Genomic DNA, 12,283 nt, shown 5'->3' on the forward strand with positions numbered 1-12,283 from the left:
AAACTAACACACCATTGTTAAGCAATTATACTCCAATAAAGATGTTAAAAAAAAAGACCATATTAAAAAAAATAATAAAAAATAAAAAGGCTACTTTCTACGGGGTTCCAGTAAATAACACCTGTGAAAAGGCAACATTATAGGGGCAGAAAATATCTCAGTGGTTGCCAGGTAGTGGCTAGGAATGAGATGAGGGGATTAAATGCAAAGGATCAACGGGGAAATTCTGGGAGAGATGTGTTTTAAAACTTGCTTGTAATGATTTCACCACTGTATACACTGGTCAAAATTTGAAACGATGCAGTTTAAAACGTTGAACTTTGGGCTTCCCTGGTGGCGCAGTGGTTGAGAGTCCACCTGCCGATGCAGGGTTTGTACGTAAATTTTACTTCAAAAACCTGACTTATAAAATGATTCCCTTAAAAGTTATGTTATCTCACCGCCACTGAACCACTAGCATAACCTTTCCTATTCAATCTTAATGCCTCAGCATACACTCTCCTAGAGTTCGGCCAGCCTCTTCAAGGCGCCCTTGCTCCCATCCTATTAATCTGACTTTCATCCATTCTCTTTCAGGTCTAACTCAAAGTCTAATATCCCCCAAGAAGCCTTCTCTGAGCACTCCAGGGCACAAACAATAACCTCAATGTACTCTGAAATCCTGACATGCAACTGACGTGCAATTTTTCACACATTTAATAAGTAGATTATATACTGTGGAGTATTCCTGTTGATCTGTTTTTGGGAGGGAGGGGATGGACTGTTCACATCTAAGAACAGAAGGTAAGCTTTCTGAGGGCTTGCTACCAGCTCGTAAGGTTATTTAGCAAAGAACTGACATTTGTTAAAATTCAGCTGATTTAATGAGTAGTTACTCAGTCTTGCAGTTGTGCAAATATCTCCTAAAGATGCTGAAAAAAATTACCAGAGTTTATGAAATCCCATTTTTTTTTTTTAACAGAACCCAAACAGAAAAATGTGGATGATTTAGATGCTACTGTATCAGAAGGCACAGGGTTAGCCTAGGTAAGTCCTTGGAATTATCTTTCAAAGGGCTGTCAAGTTGATTATTTACAGCATCTAAAGACACAAGAATATGAAGACTAGTCAGGGTTGACCTCTCTTTTTGAAAATGGATGAGGTTCTCCTCTTAGATATAATGCTTTAGTTTAGACCAAATAAGTTAGGCAAATGCATTTTAGAAGAAATTTCAAGAACAGTATAAAGAACAGGTTATTCCAATAAAAATTTACTGAACACAAGTGTGTTTACGCCATGGTGGATATAAAGACAAACCAGACATGTACTTGGTCTTTAAGAAGGTATAATTAAGTAGAAGATATAAAACATGTATACAAATAAACCTAACAAGAGAGAAACCAAGAAGAGACACAGAAATTACTATGAAGCTTAGCAGAGGACATACTACTTTGTGTCTTCTCCACGACCTTCTTTATGATTTCCCCTGAACAATCATGAAGGAGGCTCATGGAGAAGACAGTACTTTTGAGCTGAACCGTGAAGGACAGAGAAGATGGCGGAAGGCAGACAGCACAGTCAATGATGAAGCTGATTTTACAAATGCCAACATTTGAACACAACAGCGCAAGGTTTAGAGCAAATTTTGTTGTTACTTAAAATACCAGCTAGATCATACATGAACAAAAAGTGAATATCTTCTGATAGTTCCTTCATCTTCTTTCTAATTAAAGTAAAAACTATTAACTTTAGTTTTAGTTAAATATACAGAAACTAGTATCACATATACATTAAAACACACAGCAATACACGGATTATTTCAGTGAACGAAAGTAACAAAGTGAAAAAGGGAAATAAATATTTTTAGAATATAAATAAATACATTGTATACTTTTTCTTCTCCTTCAGGTGATGACAATAGTGCTTTTTCCTCTTGTTCTGGTGTGGGTTCAGCATCTCCAGAGATGAGCTTTCCAAATACCTGGTGGAGAAGAGAAGGTGAGAGCAACTCAATGGCAGAGCCTCCTCTGAGAAGGCTAGAGGAGTCAGTAGCTGGCTCTGTGGGCTTTATGCTACTAGGCTATTCCCACTGCACACCTCTACTCTTCAGGAGATGAATGCAAAGTGAAATACAAGAATTCAGGGCTATGAGGAGAAAAAAACGGGCCACGTTTGTAGCCAGCAATCTCCAACAAGCTTTCCAAAATATTCTGTTAACCTCTTGATATTATTGTCGAAGTAGTATATTATTTCAATTTATCCTGTGCTAGAAAATGTGTAGTAAGGACACTCACTTGTGATGTAATAAGTCTGAACACTCGTAGAGTCTCAGCTTCACAGTTCCTTTGCTGGGCCACACTGGCTGAAATCTGGCCAGCAATTTTTGTGCTTTCGCCATCCTTCCAGCCCAGAACCTTAACTTGTCGAACTCTCAGTGTATTTTCTGGGCCCTTTAATTCAATTTTGATGATGTGATTATCCCCTCCTGGAAGTTCACTTGTTACCCAACCAATGTGCCTGGAATCCAGATCAACCTAGGAGAGCAGAAAAGGGATAGAAACCTGATACAGGTGTACTACTATTTTATCACTGTCCTAGACTTTGCATTAATAACAGCAAGCTCAAATAACAAATAACTGTACCCACAGAAAAGCTTATTAGATTATTTCACACTGATTATCTTATTTAAACCTTGTGAGGATAATACAATACTATAGTAGCTACAGATGAAGAAAGTGAGGTTAACACAGACGGCAGACATCTAGTAAGTGATGGAGTTGAGAATTAAAATGCAGATCTGCTTACTATATGGCTTCCTAGCACAAGTTACGTAAGTGAAACAACTGCAAACAATTTACATGACTGTACCTACACTGACTGTAAGTAGAAATACTCACATGATCAGCAATGAAGTCCTGTTTTGTGCATCTTCACATGAAAGCACATTTAAAGCAAGGATTTTTGCTGTGCAGTTACTTAATATATTTTACTTTTGAAGAAAAATTATATAATATGTAAATTCACATTGGTCATTACTTATTTCAGTATATTTCATTGAGAAGACAACTTTTTTTCAAGGATTCAATTTCAGTGTGCTGTAAAACGGTTTTTGACGCTACTCACTCACAAGTAAGTGAGTTTATACAGAATCTCGGTCACACGCCCAAATAGAACTTAACTCGTTTCTAGAGCTGGTTTGTAAATTAACTTTCAACCTGGATATAGTCACAGTGTTATAACTGAAAGATTTTCAAGCTACAGGACAACAACCTACATTTCAACCTGAAGTGTGGGTGAATTAAGGTGACAGTTGTGAATTGGATCTATGATGAATTTTAAGGCACCCTGAATCTCTGCAGGGGAGCAGGAGTCAGGGTGGAGGGCTATAGGCACGGTACACTTGCTCATCACTAGAGGAATTTAGGGAAATAATGGGTAAGATGTTTAGAACAGAGATGGTTGTAACTATTCCTATACATGGACCATTTGCCAATTTAGTGTTTTGTAAATAGACGATTTCCTATAATACTTGGGTGGCATGCCAAAATTAGAACTCAACAGAGGACACTGAGAAGAAGAAATTTCTCCCTGGGCAGTAAAACATTTAATGACAAAGTTTTAATTACCTGCTTTATTCTGCACAAATCTTCTACTGCTTTGCCAGTTAAGAAGGTCATTGAGGTAACTTTATTCTAAAATAAACAATTCAAAATAGTTACTATGCCATGTTCCTGGCTCCAGAACTGACAGTGATTTCTTACAGCCTAGCAATATAACATCAACTCTTCTGCCTGTCTTTTACGGTCCTTCCTAACTGACTTCATTCCATCTGTCCAACCAACGACGGTTCCTACAACTCCAGTCTTTTCTTATTCTCACAAACTCCATCTTGAATCTCACATTTCAGCCCTTCTCTATGGGCTCTGAGAGAGGAGGTGGGCATTCCCTCTTTTCATCCAAAGTCTAATCATTTAAATTCTATCTTTATCATGAAGCCTTTCAGCAACTTGCCTTGCTACTCATGTCCCATTTTTATCACATTATTCTCATTGTTTCCGGCTGTAAAAAGGAGGAAGACAGGGAGCTTAGGCAACAAATACTTGTGAGTATCACGATGGACCCAGACGGCCTTAGGGACTTGGAGAAGGATATATGAGAGGGATAGGTTCTATCCCCTCGAGATCCTTGTCAAACTAGGGAAGGAACATTAACACACAAAGTAAAATATCAAAAGAAATTCAGTACCTTTAAGTACTGAAAAGAGTCACACTGGTACTAGAGCCAGAGTCCTTAAGTTTGAGTAAGTTTTATGCCAAGCACATCAAGAAAGAGACTGACATACTAATTCCTTGGAGAGCTGCATACTTCAAGTGCTATAGGCTGATGCAGTTCAAATCAACAAGTGCTGTGTTTAAGGCAGTGTGGTGGGCAGGCTGCGGGGACACAGAGGTATGTAAGTCTAATGATGCATATAAATTAGAGGAGGTTTCCTAAAAGAAAAGCTGATGTCAGCATACACACTGGGGCTTTTAAAAATGAATATTATCATGATTATCTCTCATAAAAGACAAAAATGTCACATTGAGTGCAACCATTGTTTTGAGGGAAAGTGTGTCCTAGCTTACAACATGAATTAAAGATAACACTGTACTGAGCAGTGAGCTCCTGACATAAAAATGTTCTGATTTGTTATACTTGACTTTCAAGTAAGATAAAGTAGCTGTACCAACTGAACTGTTGGGTCTCAAGAGGAGGTAAGCTAGTGATATATTAGCTAAGCCTTTATTCCTTATTCAATCTGAGCTGATGGACAGAAGTTGGGGTGACCGTGGACGGCAAGGAGTGCTCTGACTGCACACTGAACTTCTGTGGTTGGCGTTCTCCATACAGGAGACCCAAACCCATCACTGTGGCTGTCCCTGGGAAAGGAAATACACAAATGGGATCAGAGCAGCTTGGCAGTGGCCCAAGGGGACTTATTAATACTATATCTGCTAGCAAGCCACTGCCATTCAGAGGAGAAAAATTCCCAAGAAGTATTCTTTCCCAGGAATGGGGTAAAAGCGTGGGAGTTTGGTAGTTGGTGCTACTTTTTTCTCGGCTCTGAACACTCAAGTAAATAGGATGCTTTTTCCTCTTCAGTGCTTTCTGTAGAAGAGTGCTCAATTCAGTGGAAACATGTAGACAGGCTAGAGCTAGGGAGAATATAAAGTATGATTACTTAGGTTAGTCCAGGAACGTCCCCCAATTCCCTCATGATGGCCGGGGGTGAGGATTAAAAACTGAAAGCTAATTACACAATCGGTCAAAGTGTATTAAGTGCCATCAGAGTAATATAAAAAAAGAACCCAGAGGAGAGAAAGAGTAATTTTTATAGAGGAGGTACTGGGAGAGGATTTGTCTATCGGGTCTTAGATTTGGGAAGGATATGAAAAGCAGAGTTTAAGGAGAGGACTTCCAGGCCAAGGAAATAGCTTGAACAGGGGCATGGAGGTAAAAAATCATGGAATAGATATTTCTATTGCTAGCTATAGCCATGGTATGTTTGTGATGAGACCTTTTCTTAGAGTTGGTATTCCACAGTGCTCCCAGTCATATTTATCTGTTTTTAGGCTGAAGATTTATTTTAGAACTATAAAGATATAGTTTTTGGTTGGTGAATTCCAGATGAAAATCTCTTTGCTAAAACTCAGAAATGAGACTGCATGATAAATAAAGGTCTGAAAAGAACTAACGAACCACAAATTAAGTCTCCTTTCTTACCCCAAGATCTCGGGAATTGTCCACATGAACAGATACATAGCGGGCATTGATTCCTTTCACACAGTTGATGGTGACGTTCTTAGTTTTGTTTTTATCCTCGTCTCCTGATTCCCAGAAGGTTTCTGTGGAACCATCTGTCAAACTGCCAATCATGGCAGGTCGGCTAGAAGTTTTTATGTCAACAATGCTGGTTAAGTCCTTTAAGCACATTACAATGCATAATTCCTACCAGAAACAAATATACATCATTATAACACTCAAATGGACATCTCCCATGATAATAAAATGAACAGACATGAGATAAGAAATAGCAATAAGAATCAAATTATTTAGAAGTAATTTTCAGCTTCTCCTTCAATACATCATTGAGTATTAACAATGCTAAATGACTGACCTGACTCATAGCTTCAAAGCCAGACTGTATGCTGATGCTGAAACTCTCTTCACTGTCTCCATCATCTGATTTTGACAAAATATTGTTAATGTGATGAAAGACGTTGCTCTGATGGAGGAACTGGTGATCCGATTGCTTGAATTTCAGACTCCAGCATCTAAAAAGGCACAAGTAATACATTAAAAAATTCTTTTTTGGGAACCTCTAAGGAATTCCTGGAAAAAAGCACTCTGCAGCTAGTATTGCAAGAAATCTTAACGCTCTAGGTACAAAAAATACAAATTTTAAAAATTCAAGAAACAAAATTATTTCTACTGGCTTTTATTCATTTTTTTTTGTTGTTTTTTGAGAAATAAAGGTCATTTCTTTCAAACAACATAAATTCTAAGGAAAGTTCACCCATTTTCAAACTGGATACATGAAGGTCAAGGCTACAGAAGCAAAAAAGGTAATAAATCAGTTTTGTAGAGAAGTGTTACCCCAACTATAAGAGCCTCTTAAATGTATTAGTCTTACAATTCCGTAGTAATCCATCAGAGTATAACACACTTTGTACTTCAAAAATCTTGTGAGGAGGAAACAAAATCTCCTCTCGGCTGGTCTTGTCGTTAGGGATGTGGGTAGCCAAAATCACTCCTTCAACCTATGTCTTAAAAAAATCAGTGGAGGATTGATTTATATGTGTAGTCTAGTACATGGCTCTAATGACAAGGGCCACAATGTAAAATGTTGAATCTCAGCAGGTCTGGACTTAAAAGGAGGCGATGCTCTTCAATGTAGTTGTAGGACTGGCTGCATATGACTAGGCTCTATTTCTCTTGATAGTCTTTTCAATTCAAACTCCTATTTTGATTTCTGTTTTTGAGATTTCATTCCCTCTCCCTTTTTGTGACATTTAAGACTCTACTGTTGAGCAGCACTGAGACACGTGATTTCGGGGAGAAGAGAGGGGAAAGTGAGGAAGACTGTTACAGATTGTGATAATTTAGAGGATTAAGTAGTATATTATCCACATTTTAAAGAGGGGCCAACAGGCATGAACTAAGAAGAAGGACAATTCTAAATCATGACAGTCATGAGGGAGGCACCATTCACATAATGCAGGTATTCTTTCTATCTTACTATTTAAAGAGGTCTTTCGAGCATCTTGTGCATTGACTCCTCCGCAAAATCCCTTTTCCAGGGTACCTACAATACTTAGATATAAGATTACCTCAGGGCCATTTGCTGTAACGAACTGCCGCTGGGGAGAGACATCATAAGATCAGAGATCGTTTGAAGTAAGCGGTGAAATGTATGTGGTAAAGGATGAGCAGCTTCCCCTGCAATCACTATATCTGAGAGTGGATGTTCACATACTCTTGTATCTTTCTCCTAAGACAGAAATTGAAAGCAAGTTGATCCATTTGTCTGCTGGAAGGAACTGTCCCCACACAAAAAAATGTACACTTTAAGGATACTCATGTAACAGAAATGTAAACAAAATCAAACCATACCCAAGGAATCCGTTAAGATTAACTAATTATGTTTGTATTATTTTAAAGGAAAAAGTGATAAGATCACCTATAAATAAAATCACCAAACAAATAAATGCCACATATGAGTATCAATTCCAGTGTACTCACTAATCTACTAGCAGAAATGAGCCGTTCCCTTCAGTTGAGCCTCACCCAAATTGCTGACCCACAGAGCTGTAAGCCAATAAGCAAGCGTTTCCATCCACTGGGTTTTGGGGCAGTTTGTTACACAGGAATAGACAGCTCTCGTGAATGCGTGATAATCTCACATTGTAATTGTGGATTTTTTTTCTGTTTTTCCTTGCAGCTCTGTTGATTTTTACTTCCTTAAAGGCTATATTATTAACTACAAACCTACATTAACTACACAGAGCTACTCTTATCATTTTGTAGAAAGCCTCTTTATCCCTACTGATAATTATGTCTTGAAGTCTGTTTTTTTCTGATGTTCAACTAGCTAATTTTGGTTGGTATTTACCCAGTATATCTTTTTCTACTTTTAATCTTCCTCTATCCTTATGTTTTAGATGCGATGCTTATAAACAGTATCTAGCTTTTGCTTTTTTTCTGCCTATTCTGACAGTCTTTTACATGGAGGTTTCAGTCCTCTACTTTTTTATTCTAGAAATAGAAATGAGGCCCACAAGTCACAGCTACAGAGGTGGAAATGGGGCTGGAATCCAGGCTTCCAGGGTCCAAGTTCAATGCTTTTCCATGATACAGCCTGCCTCCTATAAAATACAAGTCCCTTCTAGCCAAAGATTTTTGAATTTCACGTGCCTACACAGTATCATTTTCACTCTCTGTACCTTACAGTAATGTTGTAAAGTAGACTGATCTTCTCTGTAATAATGTTGCACTGTTTATCTGTCTTATACTGCACTGTGATAGTGTTTATCTTGAAGCTGATTGCTTCGAGACAGTGATGGCTAGTGAGAAATCAGAATTGACTGACAGCATTTTTGGAGACAGAAGACTTTCACTCAGCATAGTTAATATGTTGCTCACAGCACTGAAATTTTATTCCTGCCGTTAGGTTATATAATCTGTGAATGACCTCATGAAAATTATTGCACTGTCTGAAAGTAGTTCTACTCTCCTATATTTTATTTTATTTTATTTTTTTTTGCGGTACACGGGCCTCTCACCGCTGTGGCCTCTCCCGTTGCGGAGCACAGGCTCTGGACGCGCAGGCTCAGCGGCCACGGCTCACGGGCCCAGCCGCTCCGCGGCATGTGGGATCCTCCCGGACCGGGGCACGAACCCGTGTCCCCTGCATCGGCAGGCGGACTCTCCACCACTGCGCCACCAGGGAAGCCCTAGTCTCCTATAAAAATATGGACAATTAAAAAACCAAGAACCTCACTTACTTGTTCTGCATTTTCTTTGTTTGTTTTATTTTCCTCATCCTCTTCTTCTTCTGGTTCCACTGGAGCAGGAGTCAGTGATGCCACAAAATGCCACAGAATATCATGGAGAGAAGTTGTTTGGATGACATTACACAGAAGCCAGTTGAAAGCCTGAATAAATGATGGTTAAATAAGTCCAAGATAAAAAGAAAATATACGAGTGAACATTTCTTTTCTTATTTGGAAACAAAGAACCTTCCTGGACTATGTCTTTTAAGGAAAGATACTAGGAAGTCTGATCTTCATTTCACTGAAAGTACACTGAACTTACACAGTCAATAATTTTGGGCCTAATTAAAAAATTAATAATAATAGGGAAAATAATACCTATGAAATGCAATACCAAAATACTTTCCCAAAATACTTTTTATTTCAAAAATTTGTCTTCATACTAATTTACCCACATGCACATTTTTCTTCCAGCTTGCATTCAGGATCAACACAGAATGTTTCTTATGTTCTACACAAGCTACCATTTACTTAAATATACTCATATTGCTCCCATTGATGAAATGGCAGGTTACCTCCGACCCATGATAAAGAAAAAAAAGTTATTACACACAAGTCTATGATATATAGCAATCCATTTCCAGAGACTCAGATAAGTTATTACCGTTAAATTTACAACTCCAAAGCCCACTTTTCATCCCCTTTGCAGGATTATTCTAACTGCAAAGACTCTGTGATTACAAAAAGCTTCTTAAAAAAGATATTATCAGGATTCAAATAATGAAGCAATGCAGAAATAAAGTTTTTTAGAGCGCTTCACTATGAAACTCTAAATTCATTTATATTCATAAACTTGAGTTTAATTTTGTTGTGAACACGATAATTTCTATTCACTGAAGTCTCTTAATTTGTCACAATTTCTGTTTGGTAGAAAAGTGACATCCTTAAATAGAATCATCACCTGAAGTGTATGATGAATGAATCAATAATTCTATTAATGTATTCTTACCTCCATAGCAAAAACTCGACAAGCAGATTTCCTTAAGGCCTGTTTCATTGCTATTTCAAGACCTTCCAGATCATGATGCTGTATAACAAAGGCTAAAACTGGCCACTGGAAATTTCGTTCTCCTTTGGAAAGAGAGCTGTGGGCTGAGATTAGCCGGGAAAGCTCAGGAGATGGATGTCTCAAGAGGGAAGAACCAACTTCTATTTAAAGGAAAAAAAAAAGAAAATTATTAACTTTTATAGGTAATACATATGATTAATGTATCTAAGATGATATTAATGAATAGTATCTAGCTTATTCACTTTAGAGTCTTTGCAGTTTTTTTGTTTTTATTTTTGCAGGTCTGAATCTAAAGTCCATGCTTTCTAAAACACTAAACATGAAGTGATTTATTTTCTCCCTAAATGGAATCTACATCTTATCCCCATCATTTTCTACAGGACTGCTTTATAACAAATGGTACCTCAATAAGAGCTCAAAAATACTTGTTGAATGAACCTATAAATCATTATTTGATTTATCCTCAATAATATCTTCCTTGAAGATCTTCAATAAGATACATAATCATTTACCTATAAATATGAGGTCAGATCTTCATTTAGTAAGTGGTTGGCCTGATAAATCATTAACATATTATCCTTTTGTTCCTTGGGTTTCTTTATTCTTGAGACAGAATCAATCAGCCCCAGTTTGAGGCTGTTGATACCAATTGGTCCAGATTATCTAACATTTTTACTGATTAAGAGCTAGCCGTATCCCCAGTTTTTATTATCTGTTTGAGTGGTAGTAGCTACAGGAGTTATAAGCTTCTGTTGTGAGTGGGAAGATCACTGTGAAAGTGTTAAGTCATTGGAACTGCTGGTTCACTGAAGCTCAGTGCAAGGGAGAATGGTAGCAATATTTCGCTTAGCTATCTAACAAGTGATGTACTTTAAAGGTCAATTTATTCTTAAATAACACTGGATGATCTCTGGGTGTCTCTTCCAACTGAGATGTGAAATTCAGAGGGGCACATGTATGGCTAAGTCACATAAAAGGAATGTCTATCACAATTTAAAATTAATCCATTCCTCTGCCTTCAAAAATTAGATTTTAAAAAATATCTACAAATAAAACCATTTGGATCACTCAGTCTTCTTTTTTATTTTATACTTACCAGTGTCTCCACTGTTAACTCTTCTTCTAGGAATGGCTTTAACTCGTGCAGGTAAAATGGAGTGTTGTTTATCATATTCAGAAGCAACAACTGAGTATGATCTTTGGAAGACAGTTCTCTTGGCAAGATCAGTATCAGTTATGGGACTGGTTTCCAAACTGCAGATAGAACAAGATGACAAATAAAAACTCAGGAGAAAAAGCGAATGATGTGATAACTATATTTATTTAGTTTTTAATAGTATAGTCAAATACGGGAACCCGTATTTCACGTGGAAGAATACAAATTCAAAGCCAACTTGATAATCTCTCTTTAAATCATAATTTGATCTTTCCAAATGTAGCCACATTTTGACTGATTTCAGAACTCCATCTTAAAACTTTTAGTTTTCTTAAATCTACTTTGCATTTCAAATGAAAAAGAAGAAAAGGCTTCAAATGTTCTAAGCTCCTTTCAGAATCAAAAGCACCGTGGTAGAAGACATGTGTCATGATATTCAGGGAAAATCAGGCAGATATATTCATAACAGCACTGAATAGAAAGAAAAGCGATATGTACATACAGAGACCTAATAAAATGGAAAGTGAAAGGATGCAATTTTCCTTTGGTGCTGAGTGTTCTGTGAGGTTTCTTATTCTTTGGGGGTGCTGCCCAAAGCCCTATCCAGAGCATGGCTGCACCAAAGTGTACTGAGAGGTGACAAACTGAATTCCAGTGTCAATTATATTATACTTACATCCATATGAGAACTCAATGGTTTTCATGCAGGCTTTAGGAAACCAACAATTTTCTATTTACTACAGCAGCATTAAAAAACACTTGAAAAAGTATTAAGATAGTTATATAATTTCCTTTATTGAGACATTTTATAAAAAAGAGAAATACCTTTCTTTACTTTCTAAGGCAAATTTATAAACTATTCTTTTCATGTATTCTTTTCTCTGTCACCTCATTCCACATTGGGCTATTTTTGCTCTCACCCTAAGTTCTAGAGTTGTTTCTTTTCCATCGTTCAAGCCAGGTTTAAAATCCTATGTCCCTCAGTAAAGCTTATATACTTTCTAGTAAGTGGCTAACTCCCTGGCCATTTTCTTTCCTCACTGCCTA

The 12,283-nt window shown here is 37.3% G+C and overlaps 1 protein-coding gene across 5 annotated transcripts in view; it reads right to left on the minus strand.

The window, feature by feature from the left end:
• Nucleotides 1–12,283, minus strand: part of MYCBP2 (MYC binding protein 2) — a 276,794-nt gene that overhangs the window by 30,829 nt on the left and 233,682 nt on the right. For 4 of the 5 annotated variants that reach the window (XM_024123253.3, XM_024123252.3, XM_024123251.3 and 1 more), the window contains 9 exons: nt 11,177–11,334; nt 10,021–10,220; nt 9,024–9,173; nt 7,350–7,510; nt 6,137–6,293; nt 5,743–5,967; nt 3,606–3,671; nt 2,274–2,513; nt 1,862–1,960 (listed from right to left, as the gene is read on the minus strand). In XM_024123253.3, the coding sequence (XP_023979021.1) occupies nt 1,862–1,960; nt 2,274–2,513; nt 3,606–3,671; nt 5,743–5,967; nt 6,137–6,293; nt 7,350–7,510; nt 9,024–9,173; nt 10,021–10,220; nt 11,177–11,334 (1,456 nt within the window). The remainder of the gene's footprint in view (nt 1–1,861; nt 1,961–2,273; nt 2,514–3,605; nt 3,672–5,742; nt 5,968–6,136; nt 6,294–7,349; nt 7,511–9,023; nt 9,174–10,020; nt 10,221–11,176; nt 11,335–12,283) is intronic. The other variant, XM_024123254.3, reaches the window with a different exon arrangement.

The sequence above is a fragment of the Physeter macrocephalus genome, chromosome 13, assembly GCF_002837175.3.
Source record: "Physeter macrocephalus isolate SW-GA chromosome 13, ASM283717v5, whole genome shotgun sequence".
NCBI lineage: Eukaryota > Metazoa > Chordata > Mammalia > Artiodactyla > Physeteridae > Physeter > Physeter macrocephalus.